Source organism: Lucilia sericata, unplaced genomic scaffold, assembly GCF_015586225.1.
Source record: "Lucilia sericata isolate MDLA Ls3-8-SP2 unplaced genomic scaffold, ASM1558622v1 Contig000000F_arrow, whole genome shotgun sequence".
NCBI lineage: Eukaryota > Metazoa > Arthropoda > Insecta > Diptera > Calliphoridae > Lucilia > Lucilia sericata.
Genome location: NW_023994042.1, coordinates 2999988 through 3021302, shown reverse-complemented (window position 1 = coordinate 3021302; position 21315 = coordinate 2999988). Strand labels below are relative to the sequence as shown.

Here is a 21315-nt window from a genome sequence, read left to right as displayed (position 1 = left end):
TAAAAAAACACCTCGTTAAAATTTGAACTAAAAGATATATGTTTGGTAGTATATACTTACTTTCTTGTCGGACCAGCTCTTCGACAGACTCGGAGTTCTTCATAATGTCAGTCTCATCAAAGTCACGAGAATGTGAGAGTCTTCCACTCTTACACTTATTCATAATGTCATCGCGTCCGATGTTTTTAAGAGCTTGTTCTAACGAGTGTATGTCATAGTTGGGCTTATCCTTATATAACCTGATCATACTTTGGGCTTGTCGGGCTATACTGTCCGTATTCTGATTAATAATTTCATCGACTTCCTCTGTGCTGATATCGATTTCTGAGGCCAGTTGAATCCAATCTTTACCGAGAAGGTTTGATAGATCGACAATGCGGATATCACCAATATAATGGTCGTTCTGATGTTTGCTAAAGCTTAACAACGAACTACGATACGTGGGTGTGATTTTATCTGAGAAGGCAGTTACGGAATCAGGTATTACAGCTTCCGGCAAAACAATGTTAAGTATGCAAATTGGATGCTGTGGCGGTTCTCCTTTGGCGACTTTTGGCTCTTTCATGAATAGTGTACGACCAACTATATCAGCATGTTGATCCTTAACTCTTACAGTGAACGGGAGCCGATTTTCTCGAAATGCTTTAAATGGCAGTTGTAATTGTTCGCCCGATTTTGTTACAGGCACTAAGTTACCCGCCATTTCTATGTACTGAGGTTTGCCCTCAAGTACTTCCACATCTCGGCTCTTAGCAACTTGTGTGTAAAGTTCCATTTTCTCAAGAGTTTTATCCTCTCGATCATCTGTCATACAAAATACGCGTAGGCGGGCTTCAAATGGTTCAACCTTTTTCGCAAACACCACGAATTTTGCAATAAATGGAACATGAATCACTTCCCTATAAGAAGAGAAACAAAATAGAATCATATTTCAATTTATTAAAATCTCAAGTAAAATACATACTTGTATAATTCAGTGGCCATTTTTGTAGCTTCACTAATATTACGACAATCCATAAGCCAAAATCGTGCCGAAACGGTGGTAGTAAATGAAACGCAGTCATTGACGAATGTCAGTGGTGTAGATCCGGTAACATCCTCCCATTGAGCCCTTGAAGGACCTCCTAACAAAAGGGAACATTTAATTCATCATTAATTATGCAAATCTATTTTGTTATAGTTTTCTAAATCAAATTTCTTCATTAGTAAAAACGAAATAAGTTTTTATTCTAATTAAGAAATTAAAATCACTACTTGTCTCAATTATTAGCAATTCAAATTTTTATTTATATATAATTTTATTTCCATTTTCATGTAAACAAAAGACAATAATATATTTTCTAGATTAAAACTAAAGCATTAAATAGAACATAAATTACTCAAACAATAAAAAATTAAATGAAATATTTAAATAAAATGTGTTTGAGGATTTAATTAAATAAAAGCAAATAAACATGAGATTTTTTTTAGAAAAAACACGACCAAAAATGCATCAATACCCGGAATAAATATTTCAAGGAATTAGTTTTTCAATATTCTAAAGCATGAAAATAAAATCGATGAACATAGTCTTTGGTTTTTGAGTTCGATTAACAAATAAAATATATTTTTAATTTAATGTATTTCCAAATAAACCTAGACTATTGACCATAATTTTTTTTTCAAAAATTGTAATAAAATAAGAATGCCTAATCATATTTTAAATGTACTTGATTTTTATACTCTACACCACTATAACGAGGAAGGTATTATGCATTTATGCTGATGTTTGTAACACACAAAAGTATTGATCCCATACCCGCCTTAAAGTAGTATACCAATCGTCTTATATACTCTGAGTCGATTAAACATGTCAGCCCGTCTGGCTAACTGTCCATATAAGTAAAACTTTTGCGTAAGGTACAGGTCGCAATTTCGTAGATAATTATGGGATATTTGGCATATAGGGAGGTACTTATTATGCGTTTGTACTGATGTTTGATCTTAGAATTATTTGAATATGATTCGATTAAGCCAAGTCCGGCCGTCTAGATATACGAGTAAAGCTTGTGCGCAGGTCGTAATTTTCAATGTTTGGTAAAATTTGGCAACTACGCTGTTTCAGAAAAATAGTTTTTCGTCAATAAATTGTTTAAAGGTATTCACCACTATTGCTTATTACGAAAAATAAATCACATTTTATACTCATAACTGGTATAGAGAATCATGAAAATAGGTCCAAATACAAACAATATATAAATAATAAAACAACCCTTCGTTTTTATTTCAGTAACTGATAGATTGCTTTTTAATGCAAGCTATATGCGCTTTAGCCGACGGAACTATTTTTAACTAAATTGAAGACATGTTCCTAATATGTATGTGTATATACATATATTAGAGAATTAGGGACGTTAATTGGGATAGATTTATAAAAATCCCGGAATTGTGTATTTTAAATAAATCCCGGAGTCCAGATGTCAGGATCAAGGTATAAAAAAAACCGGAAAATTTTAAATTAGTTATCGGTAGTTCTTAGAACTAAAAATATTAAAAAAAATCTATAAATGAAATACTTTAGAAAAAATGTTAATTATATTTCGCGAAGTAAGCTTAAATTTACGGAATTTTTGATAACCGTTTTGAAAGTATTGCAGAATTTTGTTTTAATATTATACTGAGATTTTCAATAGCTGGTCCCTCGATTTTCTCGTATTTAGTACAATAATACGCTTCGATTGAGAGGTATTCCTACAAAAAGATGACGAAGGAACACCCTAAGTAAGTACATCGAATACATTATTCTTTTTCTAGACAAAATGTATATCAGATGAAAGTTCTTTCGAATGTCATTCTTATAATATACTTACATATTGAATATGTACTTTAGAGGTGTCAAAAAATATCGACTTTCCTCAGATGGGTAATACTTGTGTGACATTTGAAGCTAATCGGACTATGATTTAACGTAAGTATGTTTTTGTCACCTATAAACAAAATAAGACCCATCAGAGCAAAATCGATATTTCTTGGATAACTCAACTTCTCATATAGAAACTCTCATATAGAAACAACATTTGATATATATATTTGAAATTCTGAAAAATCCCGGATTATTTTTGGAATTTTGGTTAAATTTTGACTCTAATAGAATATATCTAGACATAACTGAATGGACTTCCCTATCTATAATGTTTATTATTTATATCAAGATACGGTTGAATATGGGATGACTCTAAATAAAATAATAAACAAGTTTTACATGGACACAAGACGGACTTTTACTTTATGGTGCGTGTAAATCCAACATTTTTGTGCCCAAAAATTGTACTATAGTACAGGTAGGGTATATTGGATTTGTGCTGATGTTTGTAACATACAAAAATATTCGTCCTAGACCCACCTTAAAGTATACCAATCGGCTTAGAATCGTTTTCTGAGTCGATTAAGCTATGTCCGTCCGTCCGTCTGGCTGGCTGGCTGGCTGGCTGGCTGTCCATGTAAACCTTGTGCGCAAGGTACAGGTCGCAATTTTCAAGATAATTGGATGAAATTTGGCACGCACGTTTGATTTGGCCCAAGGACGAAGCTTATTGAAAATGGTTAAAATCGGTCCATTATTTCACCTAGCCCCCATAGAACAGAACCCGAAAAGGGCTTCTGAGCTAATAATTATGCTAAATATACAGATATATCGATAAAATACGGCACAACTAATTTTTATTGAAGTCTTGATGACCCTGCCAAATTTCATAAAGATCGGGCTCCATTTGACTCTAGCTCCCATACAAAGTCCCCTTCGGAAAATTACTTGAATGTCCCAAATTAACTTATAAACACAAATATCGCGATGAAATTCAGCACAATAAAATATTATGTAAATATAAATATATTGAAAAAATTTTACCGGGCTTGGTCCATATTTGCCCCTAGCCCCCATATAAAGCCTCTTTCAGAAAATTAGTTTTTCATCCATAAATTGCTTAAATGTATCGGAACAAGGGAATATTGAAGATAAATGCTTTATTATGAAAAATAAATCACATTTAATATTCATAACTGGTGTAGGGTATCATATGGTCGGCCACGCCCGACTATACTTCCTTACGTGTTTCGGATTATGACAATTTTGTAGTAAATGAGCGATATGTACATACATATGTATATGAAGGCAAATTTTAAAGCAAAAATAATGAAACATTGAAAAACTCATTCACTTTTTAAATGAAAAAGTATTATTAAGTAAAATTAATAATTTAATAATATTTTTATGAAAGTATGTAAGTGAATTAAGAATTAAGTAAGTAAATATGTAGTATGCTTTATATGTATGTATGTGTATATATTTTATATTTGTGATTGAAATTTTAAGTTATTATTAGAATTGAAAATGTTTGAATATTAAAACTGTGAATATATGTATGTAAGTATGTATTTACAGCTTTATGTTAAATATGTATGTATGTATATAATGATATTATAAATGTATTTAAAAAGTTTATCAAAGTTTAAAGTATTATGGCCAATAAATTAAAAAAATTAATAACTAATAAATTTATGATAGCCAGATATTTTGGATTAAAGTTTGAATTATCTCTATTATTTGTCCTATCCTCCAACATAGCTAAGCCGGTTGAATTAATATGAACATATATACAGCTATTCCAAGAATTTCTTACTTTTAATTTGACTTTTTTAAGTTCGAAATGGTAATTATAGATTTGTATAGAATTTAGTATAACGATTTTCTCATTTATCATTAATATACCTACAGGTGCTTATATGAGGGCCAGCGCATGGAAGAGAGACAATACGTCTGATCATAAACAACTTTATCAGAAATTTATACTGAGTTTTACAAATATCAGCACAACGCTTAGGAAGGGTATTATGCGTTTGTGCTGGTGTAGTATGTAAATAATAATCCAAATCAGGCATGGAAAATTCAGTACTTTTTATAGTCTAGTATATAAACAACTATAGTCTAGTCTAAGTCTAGTCTATAGTCTAATCTAAGTCTAGTCTAGTCTATAGTCTAGTCTATAGTCTAGTCTATAGTCTAGTCTATAGTATAGTCTAGTCTATAGTCTAGTCTATAGTCTAGTCTATAGTCTAGTCTATAGTCTAGTCTATAGTCTAGTCTATAGTCTAGTCTATAGTCTAGTCTATAGTCTAGTCTATAGTTTAGTCTATAGGCTAGTCTATAGGCTAGTCTATAGTCTAGTCTACAGTCTAGTCTATAGTCTAGTCTATAGTCTAGTCTATAGTATAGTCTATAGTCTAGTCTATAGTCTAGTCTATAGTCTAGTCTATAGTCTAGTCTATAGTCTAGTCTATAGTCTAGTCTATAGTCTAGTCTATAGTCTAGTCTATAGTCTAGTCTATAGTCTAGTCTATAGTCTAGTCTATAGTCTAGTCTATAGTCTAGTCTATAGTCTAGTCTATAGTCTAGTCTATAGTCTAGTCTATAGTCTAGTCTATAGTCTAGTCTATAGTCTAGTCTATAGTCTAGTCTATAGTCTAGTCTATAGTCTAGTCTATAGTCTAGTCTATAGTCTAGTCTATAGTCTAGTCTATAGTCTAGTCTATAGTCTAGTCTATAGTCTAGTCTATAGTCTAGTCTATAGTCTAGTCTATAGTCTAGTCTATAGTCTAGTCTATAGTCTAGTCTATAGTCTAGTCTATAGTCTAGTCTATAGTCTAGTCTATAGTCTAGTCTATAGTCTAGTCTATAGTCTAGTCTATAGTCTAGTCTATAGTCTAGTCTATAGTCTAGTCTATAGTCTAGTCTATAGTCTAGTCTATAGTCTAGTCTATAGTCTAGTCTATAGTCTAGTCTATAGTCTAGTCTATAGTCTAGTCTATAGTCTAGTCTATAGTCTAGTCTATAGTCTAGTCTAAGTCTAGTCTAAGTCTAGTCTAAGTCTAGTCTATAGTCTAGTCTAGTCTATAGTCTAGTCTATAGTCTAGTCTATAGTCTAGTCTATAGTCTAGTCTATAGTCTAGTATATAGTCTAGTCTATAGTCTAGTCTATAGTCTAGTCTATAGTCTAGTCTATAGTCTAGTCTATAGTCTAGTCTATAGGCTAGTCTATAGTCTAGTCTATAGTCTAGTCTATAGTCTAGTCTATAGTCTAGTCTATAGTCTAGTCTATAGTCTAGTCTATAGTCTAGTCTATAGTCTAGTCTATAGTCTAGTCTATAGTCTAGTCTATAGTCTAGTCTATAGTCTAGTCTATAGTCTAGTCTATAGTCTAGTCAATAGTCTAGTCTATAGTCTAGTCTATAGTCTAGTCTATAGTCTAGTCTATAGTCTAGTCTATAGTCTAGTCTATGGTCTAGTCTATAGTCTAGTCTATAGTCTAGTCTATAGTCTAGTCTATAGTCTAGTCTATAGTCTAGTCTATAGTCTAGTCTATAGTCTAGTCTATAGTCTAGTCTATAGTCTAGTCTATAGTCTAGTCTATAGTCTAGTCTATAGTCTAGTCTATAGTCTAGTCTATAGTCTAGTCTATAGTCTAGTCTATAGTCTAGTCTATAGTCTAGTCTATAGTCTAGTCTATAGTCTAGTCCTAGCTATAGTCTAGTCTATAGTCTAGTCTATAGTCTAGTCAATAGTCTAGTCTATAGTCTAGTCTATAGTCTAGTCTATAGTCTAGTCTATAGTCTAGTCTATAGTCTAGTCTAGTCCTAGTCTATAGTCTAGTCTATAGTCTAGTCTATAGTCTAGTCTATAGTCTAGTCTATAGTCTAGTCTATAGTCTAGTCTATAGTCTAGTCTATAGTCTAGTCTATAGTCTAGTCTATAGTCTAGTCTATAGTCTAGTCTATAGTCTAGTCTATAGTCTAGTCTATAGTCTAGTCTATAGTCTAGTCTATAGTCTAGTCCTATAGTCAGTCTAGTCTAGTCTATCTAGTCTAGTCTATAGTTAGTCTATAGTCTAGTCTATAGTCTAGTCTATAGTCTAGTCTATAGTCTAGTCTATAGTCCTAGTCTATAGTCTAGTCTATAGTCTAGTCTATAGTCTAGTCTATAGTCCTAGTCTATAGTCTAGTCTATAGTCTAGTCTATAGTCGTCTATAGTCTAGTCTATAGTCTAGTCTATAGTCTAGTCTATAGTCTAGTCTATAGTCTAGTCTATAGTCTAGTCTATAGTCTAGTCTATAGTCTAGTCTATAGTCTAGTCTATAGTCTAGTCTATAGTCTAGTCTATAGTCTAGTCTATAGTCTAGTCTATAGTCTAGTCTATAGTCTAGTCTATAGTCTAGTCTAGTCTATAGTCTAGTCTATAGGCTAGTCTATAGTCTAGTCTAAGTCTAGTCTAAGTCTAGTCTAAGTCTAGTCTATAGTCTAGTCTAGTCTATAGTCTAGTCTATAGTCTAGTCTATAGTCTAGTCTATAGTCTAGTCTATAGTCTAGTCTATAGTCTAGTCTATAGTCTCGTCTATAGTATAGTCTATAGTCTAGTCTATAGTCTAGTCTATAGTCTAGTATATAGTCTAGTCTATAGTCTAGTCTATAGTCTAGTCTATAGTCTAGTCTCTAGTCTAGTCTATAGTCTAGCCTATAGTCTAGTCTATAGCTAGTCTATAGTCTAGTCTATAGTCTAGTCTATAGTCTAGTCTATAGTCTAGTCTATAGTCTAGTCTATAGTCTAGTCTATAGTCTAGTCTATAGTCTAGTCTATAGTCTAGTCTATAGTCTAGTCTATAGTCTAGTCTATAGTCTAGTCTATAGTCTAGTCTATAGTCTAGTCTATAGTCTAGTCAATAGTCTAGTCTATAGTCTAGTCTATAGTCTAGTCTATAGTCTAGTCTATAGTCTAGTCTATAGTCTAGTCTATAGTCTAGTCTATAGTCTAGTCTATAGTCTAGTCTATAGTCTAGTCTATAGTCTAGTCTATAGTCTAGTCTATAGTCTAGTCTATAGTCTAGTCTATAGTCTAGTCTATAGTCTAGTCTATAGTCTAGTCTATAGTCTAGTCTATAGTCTAGTCTATAGTCTAGTCTATAGTCTAGCCTATAGTCTAGTCTATAGTCTAGTCTATAGTCTAGTCTATAGTCTAGTCTATAGTCTAGTCTATAGTCTAGTCTATAGTCTAGTCTATAGTCTAGTCTATAGTCTAGTCTATAGTAGTAGTCTATAGTCTAGTCTATAGTCTAGTCTATAGTCTAGTCTATAGTCTAGTCTATAGTCTAGTCTATAGTCTAGTCTAGTCTAGTCTATAGTCTAGTCTAGTCTAGTCTATAGTCTAGTCTATAGTCTAGTCTATAGTCTAGTCTATAGTATAAATATTATCCAAACAATTCACTGATCATACAAACTCAAATTCTATTTTCATTTTAACTACATATTTGGTCTAAAAACATTAATTTTACAATTAGAGAAATGTTGATGTTTAGAAAATAAATTAATAAATAAATAAGAGCAGCGTTAAAAATGTAAGAGGGAAAATTGCATTAGCCATTTTTATTTACAATAATGTTTCAAACCTTTAAGCTCATTATAAAGAAAACCAAACAAAAAAATTATAAAATATTTAAATCAGTTCAACACAAATAACAACATGCTTAATTAATTTAATTGAATTTAATTTTAAATAACAGTATGTGGGTGGGATTTATAAACTTGGTTTTAATGTTTATTATTTATAAATGTTCTTTGTAGGTGATTTAATGTTGGTAAAATGAATAAGAAAATTTTAAATATTAAAAATAGAAAAAAAAAAAAGAAACGAAATTAAATAAAACGTAAAAATATCCAAAAGATAATAATTATTAATGAAAATATAATAATTATTTAATAAAAGTATTGTTAACTGAAAGTATCTGGCATTTAGCACATAAATAGTTTAATAAAAATTTATTTGTTTTGTTTTTTTTTTAAGAAAAGATGTTTTAGTTTCAGAAAAGTTCTCTTTGGGGCCACTAATTTTATTTTTATTATTTCAACTTCTTAATTGTTAAAAACGATAATGTGGAATTGAAATGAATCAAAGACAAAAATTATATAAAATATAAATTTATTAAATAAAAATATAATTTGAATATAAATTGAAGCAAACATATTAATTCATCCATTAATTATTATTATTATTATTATTATTTTATATTAGAATATTTTTATTATTGTTATGTTTTTTCTGCAAAAAATAATCGACATTAATAAAAGTGTCACTTGGGTTGTATTTAAAATAAAAATTAATAATAACTCTTGCTTTAAGGCATTATTTAGTAGAAAATACTAAAAAATATATAAAAACTTCAAACAAAAAAAATAATTGCAATTAAATAAAAAGTAAATTATATAAAAATTAATATAGAAAAAAGGGCGAAATTAATGTGATTTAGGCCCAAAGAGTAACTTTTTAAATTGCAAATTTTAGTTAAACAAAAACAAAGTTGCTCGTGCTTTGACTTCAAATTATTTAATATTTAATTATAATACATTTTATAAATTGCAATTATTCAATACAAAAACTTATTTTTTCATAATCAATTTTATTTTTAAATTTATTATTAATTTTTATTTAGATTTTGTTTCGTAGTTTTTATTCTTTAAATTATAAAATTAGAATCAATTACGTATTATCATTAATATAATCCAAAAAAAAAAGTGTAATTAACAGTTACAACTTTTCTATAACGACGACTGAAATCATACCCAAAATTCAAATAATTTTTAATCCAGAGACCAAAGTAAACTTTTTTAAATGATTGAGCTGCGCTATCTCCGAAATCGCACCTCAGAATTTGTTCATCACATTATTCAAGATATCGTGATCTGAAGTTTAAAAAACTCCATTTTTGTCTTTTTTTGAAACGTTATTACACCGTTATGGCAACTTTATTTATAATTGTTGGTCTTTTTTTAAATTTTATCGTCTTGTGTTATTAAAAAAATACATATTTAAATAATATTTTACTAAATTATGACCATTATTGACCTACAAGGCCCACCAAACTCCATTAATGAAAGTCAGATGCGAATTTTTAAAATACATTGGAAACGCATAAACCTACGAAGTGTAAATATTCATGATTTGTGAGAAATATTCATGCAGTTTAATAACTTATTTATATTGACCTATTGAGGACGAAATTGAAGACGAAATTGGAAACGATTTCCTACAGCAGAGATTTTTAGGAGTAATATGAAAGTCTGTCTACATAATAAACCGATGTACTCAGAATTAAAAAAAACTAATAATAAGAGTTATTAGAGTTAGAGTTATTTGTACGTGTGCTTATGATGGCGCACACGATATTTTTTAACAAATTGTCTTGTGCAGGCCTTTATTCGACACTGATCTTATTATAACCTCTATTTATACATCGAATGGCGGAAATGTCTTTAAAATCTCAGACAAAGATTATGAACCGATTGTAGCATTATTTACTAATGTTATATATACTTAGCAAACACTGTTGCCAATTCGACGTTTTCCCGTCAAATCTGATGTTTATAGTCTAGTCTATAGTCTAGTCTAGTCTAGTCTCTAGTCTAGTCTAGTCTAGTCTATAGTCTAGTCTATAGTCTAGTCTATAGTCTAGTCTATAGTCTAGTCTATAGTCTAGTCTATAGTCTAGTCTATAGTCTAGTCTATAGTCTAGTCTATAGTCTAGTCTATAGTCTAGTCTATAGTCTAGTCTATAGTCTAGTCTATAGTCTAGTCTATAGTCTAGTCTATAGTCTAGTCTATAGTCTAGTCTATAGTCTAGTCTATAGTCTAGTCTATAGTCTAGTCTATAGTCTAGTCTATAGTCTAGTCTATAGTCTAGTCTATAGTCTAGTCTATAGTCTAGTCTATAGTCTAGTCTATAGTCTAGTCTATAGTCTAGTCTATAGTCTAGTCTATAGTCTAGTCTATAGTCTAGTCTATAGTCTAGTCTATAGTCTAGTCTATAGTCTAGTCTATTCTAGTCTATAGTCTAGTCTATAGTCTAGTCTATAGTCTAGTCTATAGTCTAGTCTATAGTCTAGTCTATAGTCTAGTCTATAGTCTAGTCTATAGTCTAGTCTATAGTCTAGTCTCTAGTCTAGTCTATAGTCTAGTCTATAGTCTAGTCTATAGTCTAGTCTCTAGTCTAGTCTATAGTCTAGTCTATAGTCTAGTCTATAGTCTAGTCTATAGTCTAGTCTCTAGTCTAGTCTATAGTCTAGTCTATAGTCTAGTCTATAGTCTAGTCTATAGTCTAGTCTATAGTCTAGTCTATAGTCTAGTCTATAGTCTAGTCTATAGTCTAGTCTATAGTCTAGTCTATAGTCTAGTCTATAGTCTAGTCTATAGTCTAGTCTATAGTCTAGTCTATAGTCTAGTCTATAGTCTAGTCTATAGTCTAGTCTATAGTCTAGTCTATAGTCTAGTCTATAGTCTAGTCTATAGTCTAGTCTATAGTCTAGTCTATAGTCTAGTCTATAGTCTAGTCTATAGTCTAGTCTATAGTCTAGTCTATAGTCTAGTCTATAGTCTAGTCTATAGTCTAGTCTATAGTCTAGTCTATAGTCTAGTCTATAGTCTAGTCTATAGTCTAGTCTATAGTCTAGTCTATAGTCTAGTCTATAGTCTAGTCTATAGTCTAGTCTATAGTCTAGTCTATAGTCTAGTCTATAGTCTAGTCTATAGTCTAGTCTATAGTCTAGTCTATAGTCTAGTCTATAGTCTAGTCTATAGTCTAGTCTATAGTCTAGTCTATAGTCTAGTCTATAGTCTAGTCTATAGTCTAGTCTATAGTCTAGTCTATAGTCTAGTCTATAGTCTAGTCTATAGTCTAGTCTATAGTCTAGTCTATAGTCTAGTCTATAGTCTAGTCTATAGTCTAGTCTATAGTCTAGTCTATAGTCTAGTCTATAGTCTAGTCTATAGTCTAGTCTATAGTCTAGTCTATAGTCTAGTCTATAGTCTAGTCTATAGTCTAGTCTATAGTCTAGTCTATAGTCTAGTCTATAGTCTAGTCTATAGTCTAGTTCATAGTCTAGTCTATAGTCTAGTCTATAGTCTAGTCTATAGTCTAGTCTATAGTCTAGTCTATAGTCTAGTCCATAGTCTAGTCTATAGTCTAGTCTATAGTCTAGTCTATAGTCTAGTCTATAGTCTAGTCCATAATCTAGTCTATAGTCTAGTCCATAATCTAGTCTATAGTCTAGTCTATAGTCTAGTCTATAGTCTAGTCTATAGTCTAGTCTATAGTCTAGTCTATAGTCTAGTCTATAGTCTAGTCTATAGTCTAGTCTATAGTCTAGTCTATAGTCTAGTCTATAGTCTAGTCTATAGTCTAGTCTATAGTCTAGTCTATAGTCTAGTCTATAGTCTAGTCTAGTTAGTCTATAGTCTAGTCTATAGTCTAGTCTATAGTCTAGTCTATAGTCTAGTCTATAGTCTAGTCTATTGTCTAGTCTATAGTCTAGTCTATAGTCTAGTCAATAGTCTAGTCTATAGTCTAGTCTATAGCCTAGTCTATAGTCTAGTCTAGAGTCAAGTTTATTAAATATTATAGGTTTTAGTCCAGTTTATAGTCTAGTCAATGATCAAGTCTATTGTCTAATCTAAAGGCTTGTTTATAGTTGGCACTACTTTCAATAGCCTAGTAGGCAACACTGCTAGCAAAAATTCTTTATGTTCATATGTTGAAAGTTGATAAGTGGTAGATAACACTACAATAAGTGGACCAGTTATTTATTATTTTAATCTAAATATGTAATTGATTCCAATTGACATTCTTCGTTAAGTTTCTGCCAAAACTAATGAATTATAGAAAATTAAAACAAAAAATTATAAAAAAATTATAAATAAATAAATTAAAATAAAGAAATAAAATAAAACAAATTTTTAATAAATAAGAAAACGAAATAATTGTTAGAAAAAATAAGTTAATTTGCTTCGAAGCTTAGTATAAATAGAATAAAGTATTAAATAGTAGTAGTAGTAGTTATTGTAGGAGTAGAAGTAGTAGTAAGTAGTATTATTAATTTATTTTAATTAATTTGAAAAATATGTTTGCAACAGTTTAATTTCAATTGATTTTTTTTATTAAGTATTTATGCAGAAATATTTGTTTATTGCTCTTAAAATTTAAATTGTCATATTCTAGGTTTGTTTAATATTTTATTTCAAAAATAAGTTTTTTTTAATAATGAAACAATAACGGAACGAAACGTATGAAATTGCTGTTGGATTGATACAATATTTGAATTGAAAAATAATTTGGAAACAAATTTTCAACAAACAAAAAAATTTAAACAAAAAAATTTTGTGATTTTTTAATTTTAAAAAACTTTTTGTTAAGTTTATTTTTTATCTAATTACCTTTTAGAGATCTTTTCCGAAACACACCTTCATTATGATGGAATTTAAACGGAATGGAATGCGTGCACATTTATTAATGCATTGAAACGCATTAGTACGAAAAATAAATCGTAAATGAATTTTAATATTCAGTTTTGCTGTTTTGTTTTTATTATTATTTTTTTTACTTTTATTATTAATATTTTTTTTTTTTTTTGAATTGTCATTCTTAAATAAAATAAAAGTAAAATTATAATTAAAACCAAAAACTAAACGATAATAACTTAAGTCAACTTAAAAGTAAACGAACGAAAATTAAGAATAATTAAAATAATTAATTTTATACAGATTAAAAAAAGATCATATTGTTTTATATTATGTATGTATTTTTGTATTTATGTATGTGTGTTTGTACATATGTGTATGTATGGTGTTTTTATGAAATTTTTCGTTTTAGGAAGCGCGGATCAGATTATCGTTATATAACATTATTGTCAAATAATGAAGTTTAAGTAAAAATCAGATAATCGTTCATCTATCCTGAAGTTGGTAAAATAACTTTTGACTTTTCTCACAAAATTTTCTAATATAATTTATATAAATATTAATCTTTGCATTTATTTCTAATTGTATCATAATGTACATTGAATTTTTATATATGTATGTATAACATATCCAGAAATGTATAAAAGTAAAAATCCGTGTTAATAACAAATTTAACCCAGAAATCAGAGTATACTTTTTTAAAGGATTGAGCTGAATCCGAATCGGACCTCGGGTACTTATTTTGCCACAATCGGGACGTTATAACAACTCGACCAGAAAATAAAATGGATGTATCACATTTATGGTAGCATTAAGAAGGCACATAGGTGCTGGCCGCTATGTAGGAGAACCATGTGCCCGAAATGGGGCCTTAGTCCTACTGCGACACATTGGCTTTATAAAAGCGTGATTAGACTACTTTGGACAAAAAGTGCAATATTAAACTACTACAGGCAGTTCAACAAACATGCTGCTTGGGTATAAATATTTCCATGAGCACTACATCAACCAATGTTCTGCAAGTGCTGTTAAATATTCCACCCATTGAAATATATTTAAGAAATAAGGCGGCACTTACTGCCGAACGCCTCTTAATTTTAGGCAAACTGACCAAAGACGGTTATAGAACACGTCATCAATATATGCTGGACATATTGGAAGGTTATACACAAACCTTGGAAGTGCCCGATAGCATACCAGTCACAGAATATGTCGAGAAATTTGAAACACTGATAGAATGTCATGGTCAAACTGGGGGACAAACAGGCCTGGGATTCTATATTGAAGACGAAGTAATAGAAATATATAAACATAACACTAGCTTACAAGCAATATCGGAATGCGTAAATTGTATTAGAATAAACATGGCGCAGGGGTCAATATATTTAACGACAGCCAGAAGGCAAATAAGACGATATCAGGTGATAAAGTTAAATATAAGACCGTGTTGAATTGTAAGAAAGCTTTAATCGAATACTATCAAAGAGGAGGGCTTTGCATCATATGGGTACCAGGCCACTCGGGTGTAGTCGGAAACGAAAGAGCGAATTTACTTGCTTAAAGGGAAGAGAACTCGAGTTAATTTGAATGAGGGATGAATTAAATATATGGGCGAGAGAATCCCATAAGGCCTCTTGGAATAATGAAACGGAGGGTAGAACCACACAGATCCAATGGGATGACCTTGACGAGAGCAGGACGAGAAGACTGCTCGAAATGAGCAAGTCTGAGATTAGTATGATGGTACATATTTTGAGTGGACTGTCAGGATTACGGGCACAACTATACAAAAGTTGCGAAGTCAAAAGAATGTAGAGCATAGGATAGTGAAACTCTGGAGCACTTTCTGTGTCATTGTCCGGCTTTCGTCGAAATTAGATCCAAATATCTTGGGAGTGATATTATTCGGGATATAAAATTCCTCACGAACACTGATTGGAAAATTTTTAAGAGTTTCTGAATATAGGACGATAAATATATTCTTTAATCACTACATAAGGTTTTTGTTCATACCAACAAACATTTTCCATAAAACGGAGCGCACAACTGACCCGATAGTGTCCTAGGTGTATTTCTACGAATTTGATGTAGTATATATCCTAATATCAAACTAACCTAATCTAATATTTGAAATAAATGCGATTTTTGTTTATTTTAGGCAAATTTATAGGTCCCAGTTTTTCAATTTACTGAAATATCGTTCGTTTAAACTTTTTTCCTAAATTATGACAAAAATCTATATTTTGAATTCGTAGTTGTTTTAATCTATGTATATTGAAACCAATAGATAGGTCTTTCAGACGACATAACAAATTGTATAAACAAAGGACTGTACGCTATTATAAACGTAAGGCAAAGATATATCGAAAATCTGATGTGATAAAGAAATTTATATTGTAAGTGCTTTGTTATGAAATTCTGTAACTCGTATCCATTCCCATCTTTAAAATATATAATAAATATTGTATTATTCTATATAGACTAAAATTTATATTAGAATATTTTGGTCCAAAACGTACTGTAAAACGTAACGTTTTAATATTTAGCCAACATTTTCACCGATTCAGTTTCATGTTAAGTGAATTTCTACTCAGATCCACATTCCTTGAATTTCGGAAAATTATAATAAAATGTCTTTATTACATATGTATTGTATGTATGTGTTTATGTATGTATGTAAGTAGTTGTAAATAATTCAAAGTTTTATTACACTTACTTCCACTTTAGTAGAATTTTTTAAAAATATGTCAAATACCGATCAATATGTGAAAAAAGAGGTTGATTAATCGATTTTAAAATAATTTAAATATTAATATTCAAGCTTAAGTTGTCTGGGGGGTTTGTCCAGGTTTTTAACAATTTTCTAGCATTGTAAATTTTTTAATTTTATTAAAATTATTTTTAATAGCGTCTCTTTCCGTACTGTTTCGACATTTACAAAATCGATGTTTGATTGTTTTTCCTTCAAAATAGTAGTTCGACTATCGACAAGATATTAGGTACTATATGTATGTCTTACGTTTACCCGGTTGTTGGCTCTGACATTAATGCCAGATAAAAATTGTAAGTTTACACAATTGTAAGACATTTTCTGTGCATTTTTCTGACATATAGCATAGAAATAGTTTTTACAAGGGCATGAACAATTACTTTTAATTTAGTTAATTAATGGGGGTTCCATGTCGAATGACCCAACTTTTGAAACCGATGTCTTCCGATCAGGATGTCAAATGTTTGATCCAAGAGAGTTCTTGACCTATCTTGTTTAAAATTGAATCTAATCTAAAAATTCAAATTTCATTCCGGAAGACATCGGTTTCCAAAGTTGGGTCACTTGATATGAAATCTTTTATTAGTTAAATGAATTAAAAAGTATTTATTCATGTAATGTAAAAACTAGGTCTGTTCCATAAAGATCTAGGACTAGTCATAAACTATCCCAAATATGTATATGAAACAAAAACTGCATCATTTAACATTGAGATGTCCTAGGTGAACACCAAGTATTCCCTTACAAAAACTATTAGAGTACATGATCCACTTTAGTATTCACAACATAGTCCTATACAGAGGGGAAAAAATATAAACGCCTGGTACCAAATTGACATCAAAATTTTCATATGTTGACCAAGCAACGTAGATTGCGAGAACGAATTGTTGCAATGTTGACATCGGTGCGTGGTCAACATTACATGTTGTTGTTGTATGTATGTATATACTCGACAATAGATGTTATTGAAAAATTTTGCGTCAATTTGGTACCAGGCGTTTATATTTATTCCCTCTGTTTCTTTTTCATAAATTTAAAATAATCCATGGTTGCTTTACATAGGACCACTAGTAGGATTAAGTACTCCAATAATGTTTGCAAGTGACATGCTTTCGTTTTCAGAGTTAGTATATTAGGAAGTATGAAAGAACCTCGAAGCAAAACTAAATTAATATGTATTTTACGATACGATGTTATAAATCGTTTAATTTTTAATTTGTTTATATGAATGTTTTGAAACTTTTTTGAAAATAAATATATATGTATATTAATAAATATAATGAAAGATGATTGTAATGAATAGATGGGAATGAGGATATGGTTATGTACGATTAGTTTGTAAATCTATTTATAATAAATGAGATTTTAAAAGTTTCTTGCATTGAACTATTCTAAAAGTATTATATTTAGTCAACCAACATAAAAAATATGTATAAATACAATATATTTTGTATGTAAACATTTAAAATGGAATAATTTAATAGTTGAATATTAATTGATTTGAGTAAAATTTACATAAAATTATTTGAAAAGTAAAATGATATTGAATTTTTTATTCATAAAAGTGAAGTTTTCTATTGTTGATTTTTTAAGTAGATAGAAATTTGTATGACTATTTACTAAGTACATATGTTTGTATGTATGTATGTTGTATGTAGGTAGTTTAACAAATCAAATACTAACAATCACTAATACCGACCGATTGATCTTCAATTATTAAACTATGATTTTGTTTATCTATTTTGTTTGTAACAACAAAAAAAAAAGAAACTATTTAATTATGTGGTAGTAAATAGTAGTAGTATTAGTAAGTAGTAGTAGTATAGTAAGTAGTAGTAGACCAAGTATAAATAGTAGTATAATGTAGTATATATTGAGAAAAGAATAAAACAAAACAACTTAATTAATTTACAAACAAAAACGAACTTAAAATAAAAGAAAACAAAATAACACCCACTTAAAACAAAAATAAAATATTAAAAAAAAAATAAAATATTAATAAGAAACTAAACAAAGAATTTTTTGTTTTTTTGTAAATAAAAAATTATAATCCTAACTTTAGCTTAAACATTAAAATTTTCTTAATATAATTTTATCAAGTACAACTAATCTTTTTAGCAGATCATTTCGAAGAATTAAACAACTCATTTAAATATTTAAGAAATTACAAAATGATAGAACCAAATATAAATAAAAAACAATACAACTTAAAAAAGAAATTAAATAAAAAAATTAAATAAATAAATTAAAAAACACAAAAGTAATACAAAAAAACAACAATCAACGACAACAGCAACAAAAGTAGGCAACTAATAGTACTTACCGGTTATGGAACAGAGTAAACGCAGGGTGGGAGTATTGCCCGAGTATTGATTTATCATGCCCTGACTGTGAGCCTTAGGGGCGGGCATACTCAATGTTATGGCCTTGTGGAATTTACGACGACGTGGTTCAACAGTAACGATAGGTGATACTGCAACACCACGTCCTAAAAGTTTAGCAGTTAGATCTGGATCGACCGGTTGTGCCTAAACGGAAACGGAAACAAAACAATATGATTTGTAGCTTAAATACAGTAAACAAAATGATTTTTCTTTCATTATTTTTCAGAATGGCCACTTAAATTATAATAACAACTATTATTCATTATATACATTTTGTTTTTTTCTTTTTTTTTTTCGTCTTAATAAATTATAAAGAAAACAAATTAGGAACAACAACAAAAATATAAAAGAAAATTGTTAAACTAGATTTTTCTACAAAAAAAGTTTTGCACCAAAAAAGCTTTCCTCTGATAAACATTTTCTCGTATTTCATTATTACTTTTTACAAACAATTATATTTTTTTCACTAAAAGCTAACTTACAAATAATTGGTTTTAGTTAAATATAATTTATTTAATTAGTTTATTTATTAAAATATGCTTGAAAAGAACTTAAATGGGTTACAGAATACAACCCTTTAGAAAAAAATAAAAATATTCTCCGACCGTTGTAGTTTTCATTCTCAAGGGAAGGATTTGTTTGCAAAGGGATTAAATGGTGAACATTTATCTTTTATTTGTTTAATTTATTAAATTTTTGTTTAAAATGTTTAATAATTTATTTATTTTTTGTTTTCATTTAACATTAACGCTGATAATTTTTATAATTATTAGAACATATTTTATAAACGTTCTTCTTATAAAATGTTCCAGCCCATTTATTTCCCAATAAATTTAGTTATTAAAAAAACTTTAACTACTTGAAAAATAAAATCAATTATTTAACTATAATAACTTAAGTATAACAGCAAACAAAAAGTCTTTGCAACAATAACAATAATAATTATGGCAAAATAAATTTAAAAAAAAACACACACACACGATGAAAATGAAAATAACATAAAATCAACTCAAATCAATTAGAAATTAATAAGAACTAAACAAAATTAATTATGAATTCTCATGTACAAGTATGAATGTTATTATGTTTATTTTTATGTATTTTATGAATAAATGGACATGAATCTATGAACAAATGAATAAATGATTGATTTATTTAAAAAAAAGGGCCGTTGAAAAATCATTTTTTTTGTTTTTTGTATTAAGCTTTCAAAATGAGAGAAAGAGAGACAGAAAGAGGCACTTAAGTTTCCACAAGACCCAATTGCTTAAACGTCATTTTAAAACGTCTACTCAGAAAATAACAAACGAAAAAGTAATCAATCCATTTCTAATTTATGTCAAATAAATATTGTTGTTATTAATTATTCAATTAAATATTTAATTGCGTTGCACATTTACCGACAGACAACCATAAAAATAACAACAACAATTAACAAAAAATTAGAAATATTAGAATTAAAACATTTTAGAACACATAAAGTTTTTGTTTTAACTAAATTTATTGGGTAATATTATGTTTTTTTATATTGTTTATACTCTATATATATGTTATTTGTTTTTATTTTATAATAAATCAATTATTAGTGACGAATAAATAAGAATTTAATTATATCTCTTTTTTATAATATTTCAATCATGTAGTAATAATATTATTAATCAATTAATATGTTGGTTTATATGTATTTGTTATAAGTAATAATAAATAAGTTATAAAGTTAATTCAAAATTTATCAAATTATATATTTAGATAGTGAGTAGTATACTAATGTACTGAGAAAGAGCTCTAAAGTCGAGAGAAACTTTACTCCTTTTGTAAACAGTAGAATCTCGAATTTTACAAAAAAACTAAAAACTTTATTCAAATGTAAATGTTTTTTAATTGCAAAGCATAAAATAAATATTTTAATATGTCGACTTCTGAATGATGGAATTTTTACATTTTAGAACAAACCAGATCGCTTATAACTTTATATAGTATTTGAAAATTTTAAATCGGCCCTATCCATTTCACATGGATACTCCATAAAGTAGGTATAAAAAGAATTAAAAAAGTTTCCTCGGGAAATGCTTTAAAGATTAAGAATGGTTTTAGAAAATCGAGTTGTCAAGCAAGGTTTTTGAACTGAAATGATCCGAGTAAAATGTTTTCATCATTAAAACTCAACTGGCCTAGTTTTGGTTATAACTCTATATAACAGAACCGTTCAATTTGAGATCTTAAAAAGCAATTTTGGAACTAATGTTGTCACAATTATTTCTGATGTTTGATATGCGAAACAATGTTGTGGTTCTGAAGTACTACTAAAGTTTTGTGTTGGAACCAGTTCTTTAGTTTTAAGCATTTTATTGACCAAAAGAGGCTTTATATGGGTGTTGGGATCAAATATGGGCAGATCCTTAGAAAATTTGGAGGAGAACTTCAGTTTAATTAGTTTAGCTGAATTTCATCGCGATTGTAATGGTTATAAATCAATTAAGGACAATTAAGGCATTTTCTAAAGTGGAGTTTGTATGGGGACTATGGTCAATTGAGGGCCGATCATTACAAAAATCGTCACTGTTATTTATTTCTGAAGAGATACTAGTTACTTTGTAGTAGTTATGAGCTAAAAAGTCCAAATAGGAAAATCAAGTTGTAGGGGTTAGGTGCAATAATGGACCCATTTCAACCATTTTTGTTCTAGGTCCGAAAAACATGTATGGTCCAAATTTCATCAAAATGTCTAGGAAATTACGGCCAGTACTTTGCGCTCAAGGGTTTTAAGACTGACAGAGGACATGTCTTAATCGACTCAGGAAGTGTTGGTGGTGTAGAACCAATATTTTTATGCGTTACAAACATCAACACC

General features: G+C 29.3%; 1 protein-coding gene across 1 annotated transcript in view; it reads right to left on the bottom strand.

Annotated features, from left to right (window-relative positions):
• The window catches only part of LOC119602741 (titin-like), a 48641-nt gene extending 27395 nt beyond the window's left edge, over nt 1-21246 (bottom strand). Inside the window, exons 1-4 of the mRNA XM_037954462.1 lie at nt 21202-21246; nt 18404-18608; nt 965-1124; nt 61-899 (exon numbers count right to left, since the gene is read on the bottom strand). Of these exons, the coding sequence (XP_037810390.1) occupies nt 61-899; nt 965-1124; nt 18404-18608; nt 21202-21246 (1249 nt within the window). The remainder of the gene's footprint in view (nt 1-60; nt 900-964; nt 1125-18403; nt 18609-21201) is intronic.
• Between the last annotated feature and the right edge of the window lie 69 nt (nt 21247-21315).